At 32.7% G+C, this 5,485-nt stretch overlaps 1 protein-coding gene across 2 annotated transcripts; it reads left to right on the top strand.

Moving 5' to 3' along the window:
- The first annotated feature begins 786 nt into the window (after window positions 1-786).
- Window positions 787-4,328, top strand: LOC120182483 (double-stranded RNA-binding protein 4-like). 2 transcript variants are annotated; one of them, XM_039187454.1, is made up of 5 exons: window positions 787-1,068; window positions 2,724-2,986; window positions 3,340-3,550; window positions 3,657-4,044; window positions 4,135-4,328. In XM_039187454.1, the coding sequence occupies exons 1-5, from the start codon at window positions 945-947 to the stop codon at window positions 4,190-4,192; spliced, it is 1,044 nt and encodes a 347-aa protein (XP_039043385.1). In that variant the 5' UTR covers window positions 787-944; the 3' UTR covers window positions 4,193-4,328. The 2 variants fall into 2 exon arrangements, with proteins under 2 accessions (XP_039043385.1, XP_039043386.1); XM_039187455.1 differs by lacking the exon at window positions 4,135-4,328 and having other exon boundaries at window positions 788-1,068; window positions 3,657-4,048.
- The last annotated feature ends 1,157 nt before the right edge of the window (window positions 4,329-5,485 follow it).

Here is a 5,485-nt window from a genome sequence, read left to right as displayed (position 1 = left end):
TCCCATCATGATCGATGATCTTTACGACGGTCACTAGGTATTTTTCTTTTGTCATTTTCTCCCTTCTCTTTTGATCATATCTCTATTTTCCTTATCATATCACTTTCTTTAATCTCTTTTTATTGCTTCCTTTGTCTCTGCCATTCCAGTGGATTTTGATAGATTTTTACTACGATTCTATGTCATGTTGCCCCCTCTATCTATGTCATTCCAACAGATCTTGGTGAATTTTTACTATGATCCTATGTCATGATCTTTAGTAGATGATACACCACAGCTCAAAACCTCTCCTCTCTAACAGTTTCTCTTCTGTCTCATTAGAATTGTAGGTTTTTATCAATCTTCTCCTCAAGGTGTCGTCTTTTTATTTTGTCGGTTACGAGAATATGTTTCTCGATCTATTTTTTATTACTAGAATTATTTTTTTAATAATTTAGATTGATTATAAATAGTATCTATTCATAACTTTTTTTAATTATTAGTAACGAGCACACACACTTTGCATCGCAACTACTCAAACCTAAAAATTTGAGTAAATAATATTTTCTTTTATCATTTAAATTGCTAGATAAATTATCTAAAATAATCTTATGCTTGCTCTTATTATTAAAACCACACCGTTCGTGCTTTCGTTTCTATTTGTCTAAGAACATATTATTTTTTCTCTAGTGCTTCTTGATAATATATATATATATATATATAGTTAAAATTGTAAAATATTTTTAGTGGAAACCAAATCTAAAATTAAACCTGAATAATCTACACAACATCAACAGGAAACAAATCAAATTCAAATTTAAATCCAACCGTCCAATTACTACCTCTTGGTTTGGCAAGTAATCTCCATTAATATCCAGATTGGCCAGACGGCCTGTATCTAACCTGGCTGAAGCGTGAGTTGAAGAAGAAGAAGAAGAAGAAAAAGAAAAGGATCCGCTTCAAATATGGAGAATCCCTTAATGCATTTTCCTCAACCCTCCCTCGTCGATCAACCTCCAGCACCAGTAGGCCCTCCTTCTTCTTTGGCGGTGTCTTCAGCGTGCCCCTTGGATCGTTCATCTGCTTCTAGTAAGTATTACAATTCATTTGTCTTTTTGGCTGCAGAAAAGTCAATTTTTGGTTCGTACATGCAAAAAGAAGTTTGGGTTCTCTTTAGATGTAATTGATTTCTCTTATGGGCGTTTGAAAGGAATTTTTGGTTGAATTTTACTGTTATTTGTTTGCTTTGCCCAATTGAATTTTCTAGGGTTTTATGCTTTGATGGACTGAATGCACGCGGAGATAGAAAATACAAAATAAAATAAAAAGGGAAAGGATTTTGAAATGTGGGTTTTACATTTCATGATTGCTTTTCGTTAAATGTAGTTTCCCCCCTTTTTTGGTGAATTTCTTAGACATGCAGTTTGATCAGTTCGTGCTGTAAAAATCTTGGAATATTTAAAGTTTTCAATGTTACAGTAAAACTTGAGGAGGTCCTCTTTCAAACTTGTTGATAATCTGAACCTACTTGAGAACTTATAAAATGGAATTTTTTTTGGCTATTCTTTGAAATCGACTCTTGTTTCAAGTCTTTAAGCAATGATACCTTGTGAAAAGTGCTTTTTGCATTTTCATTAAAAATTGAAAACATAGACTTTCTATTATTTGAAGGGGAACGATATTCTTTTCTTTTTCGGCTATTCACACGGAGGGTCAAGGGATTGGTTGGAAGGGGGGAAGGAGCAATGCTCCCAAAATGGACTTTTGTTTCGGAAGGTCTTCACAAGGAAATATGCCTTTTTCTACTGCGTTTTGCCCCATTTACGAAATAAAATTGTTTGAAATATTTAATAACTTGATTGGTAACAACGAGTTCTTTTTTCTTCTGTTATTTTATATACCTCTATATTATTGATGGTGCAGTTTCTGATTCTGTGAAATTTCATTCATGAATGGTTGCTTGATGCCATGGAGGAGCCTAATCCTATTTTGGCTATCACACTTGCTGCCATAATGCTAGCAGCAGGAATTTTTCTTGTAGCCTCTTTTCAAAGTTATTCCTTACGTAATTATCTAATATCTTTGAAATGTATAATCACAGTATTATTAGGGGCTATTAAAGTGCTAAAATATGGGAAAGAGTGGATGTCTTGTTGTTGCCTCCAGAAAGTATCTTGCTACCAGCTAGCCAAGGGAAAGGGAGCAAAACAGGTGATAAACATCCTTTATTTGGATGTTGTTATGGAAGGGTAGGAAGGGAAAGGTGTAAAAATAGGTAGCATTATTTTGATCTAGGATGGAAAAGGCCTAGTAGAGGATATAAAGTTTAATTGTAGTGGCAAATAATAACATTAATTCCTACATGTGTAAAGGGTATTATGAAGGTAGAATTAGAGTGGAAGTCGTAGGTTGCAGTAGCACAAGCAGGTTTAGAAAGATTAAAGAGTTGGCATTTTGGAATTGAAATTGCTGTTGACAGAACTAGTGCTTTACTCAGGCGAGTGCTTTCTTGCTGCACCTTGCACCTTAGAATATATAGAGATCTTAGCGCTTAAAGTGCGCCTACTGCTGTTGACAGTACTCGTGTATGGACAATTTTTCTCTTATATTTTTTTTGGTTGAATTCATGTTGCACAGTTTATTTTATTTTTTGACTCGCTTGTAAGCCATATTTTGTCTTTTGCCTTCTTTTTAACTTAAATAAAGTCGGAATCCCTATCTAATTCATGTGTGATTTTGTGTAGGACCTTCAGGACCCTTAATGTATAAGAATCGGTTACAAGAATTTACACAACGATCATCTATACAGCTTCCAGTGTATCAAACTTTTAATGAAGGACCTATGCATGCACCAAAGTTTCGGTCAACTGTGTTAGTTGATGGTGTAACATATACTTCTGAGAGCACCTTTTCAAATATAAAAGCTGCTGAACAGGATGTTGCCAAACATGCACTGGAGTGTATATCGAAGAAATTAAAAGATGAAGGCTGTTCTCTCGATCAAGTGGTTTGTTGCTTACATCTTCCTTTATTTATATGTTTGTTGGTTATTCATAGCTGTTTGTCTTGAAACTTACTTGTCAAATTGGTACATATTTGGTCTCATTTATCATATCTTGGTCCATTGTTAAAAAGAGGACAAAGTTCGATAAGGTGTTTGACTTTGATATCATGTTGTCTACTATCTCAGTTGTTAATTATAAATAATTAATAAGTGTACATGAAAATGAAAATGAAAATAGGAAATGGAAAATGTTTTCTGAATATAAAGATCCTTAAATTTACATCATACTTGCATATCAAAAAAAACTTTGATATCAGCTTTGGGTTTTGCTAAACTGTTTGTGGTTGGTACATTAGGATATCATGTTGTGCAAGTCTATCTTGAATGAATTTGTGGTCAAGACGAATCTGGAATTGCCAGCTTACACTACCATTCAGTCTGAAGGATTGCCTCCCGTTTTTGTGTCTACTTTGGTTCTCAATGGTGCAACTTACAGAGGGGAAACTGGTAGAACTAAGAAAGAGGCTGAACAATTAGCTGCACGTGCTGTCATCCAATCCCTTCTTGGTATTCATTCTTCTCCTTTTTTGAAGAAAACCACAAATATTTTTCCATGATTTTAATCAACTTAGCTGGATGAGTTTCTGATATTTTTGTTTGACCAATAATGCAGTTGATGATAGGTATGTGATAGTTGTTTCAGAGATCATCAGATCCAAAACTAAACTTCAGAATGCCTCGAATAAAGTCAAGGATTCGAACATTGTCAATTTCGACACTACACTTGCCGAGGCAAACAGAGTGATCCACAACAATGAAGAGGTTGAAGTTACTGTAACCACTAACTGTGTGCCAGCTAGTGCATCTCTACAGCCAAGCTCGGGAGCAAAACATCCTCGCCATGAATTCAAGAATCCAACTGTAGGACAAGGTACTGAGCGCATTGATCTTCCAATTGCTTTTGTGCCTTCTGCCGTTGGACAGGCTTCAATTGGTGAACACTCATCAAGAAAGTCACAGAAGAAGAAGAAAAAACGGGCTAGACTAAATGCTGATACTCGGTAAGATTGTGTTTCTGAAAGAGTTTTATGAATATCCGTCAATGAGCTTCGGTATCTATGTTTACTTGACATTCATGTAATGGTTTGCAGGTTGGCTGTTGCTGGTATCCCATTCAATCAAACCACACCGTGTTCACTTGCTCCCTGAACCTGGACAGTTGCTAGTTTGCATTATATAGCTAGTAGTTTGTTAGATTTGGCAAAAACCATGGTTATGGTTCTCAGATAATAAGAAGTATTGTTGTTCTGTAGTAAAATTAACTGTTTAATGTTTTTATCTTCTATGCTATTGCCTAAATTTCAATATTAGGAGCAGCTGCTAAGAAACTTTTGCTAGTCGGGCAATGGCGGGTGAGGTGGAAGAAACTTGGGCGCTCTATGATTTGGCTAAAATGTGGAAATTGTGTTCCTTGTCCTTACCTTTTTATTTGTTGTTAGAAGAAGACCTGGTGGGTTTTTTTAGTAATAAACAGTGGAGGTTGTGTGATAATTAATTTAAGGTGATTTTGTACCTAAAATATTATCATGTTCAACTTAAAAAATTATACAAATTTTTAACATTTTTAATTACAATTGAAAATGTTATATTGTGATGGTTTTAGAGTTTATAATCGAATAAATTATACAAATTTATAATATTTTTTTGTTATAACTGTAAATATTATATAAATTTGACCTAAAATATTATCTTCTCATCTAAAAAATTATTTAAATTTATAACATTTTTTTGTTGAAATCGATTTTTTATCGTTAAATACATTTGGCACCTTAGTTAAAAAAAAGTTAAATTTTACTTGACTTCTTAATTTTATGTAAATATTAATTTAAATTTATGTCAATTTTTAAGGATATATTTGAATTTTAGATAAAATATTAATTTACTTTTTAAACTTGATTAAAGCTTTTTGTTGTTATCATCACTCTATCGTTGTCGGCCACTGTCAAATATTGTAACAATCGTTAAACCTTAAAATTTTTAATTCAATATCTTTTGATCTTCCAAATATGAATTTGATGTTTGTTACACTGAAGAATTCTTTAAGTTCTACAAATCTAGTTTAAAATCCTTAATTTTCTTTAAAATTAAACTATAATAATAAATTTATTTTTAATATATATTTTTTTAAAAATAACAACACTAAAATCTAAATTCTATAATTAAATCTATAATTTGAGTGATACAATGAGTAAAAAAGTATAATGATGAAATTAGTCCTTAATGTTTACTTAAAGGATCACTTTGATATTTACTTTTTTAGAATCTTTTGGCTTATAATATTTTATTTTTTGGTTAAAATATCACCTGTTGGATATCGTTAGTTGACTAACGATAAACATATATTATTGACATGACATTTTTACATGTGTTTGGTGACATGACACATGACACGTCATAATTTTGGGTGAAATGTCACATGCCACATTATCACTTTAGTGATAT

The sequence above is a fragment of the Hibiscus syriacus genome, unplaced genomic scaffold (assembly GCF_006381635.1).
Source record: "Hibiscus syriacus cultivar Baekdansim isolate YM2019G1 unplaced genomic scaffold, ASM638163v2 tig00112673_pilon, whole genome shotgun sequence".
NCBI classification, from domain to species: domain Eukaryota; kingdom Viridiplantae; phylum Streptophyta; class Magnoliopsida; order Malvales; family Malvaceae; genus Hibiscus; species Hibiscus syriacus.
This window is presented reverse-complemented; position numbering and strand designations above follow the sequence as displayed.

Coding starts and splice junctions, on each gene's coding strand:
- LOC120182483 (XM_039187454.1), top strand. CDS start 945: ATGGAGAATCCCTTAATGCATTTTCCTCAACCCTCCCTCGTCGATCAA. Junction 1,069..2,723: donor GGATCGTTCATCTGCTTCTA/GTAAGTATTACA, acceptor GATTTTGTGTAG/GACCTTCAGGACCCTTAATG. Junction 2,987..3,339: donor GCTGTTCTCTCGATCAAGTG/GTTTGTTGCTTA, acceptor TTGGTACATTAG/GATATCATGTTGTGCAAGTC.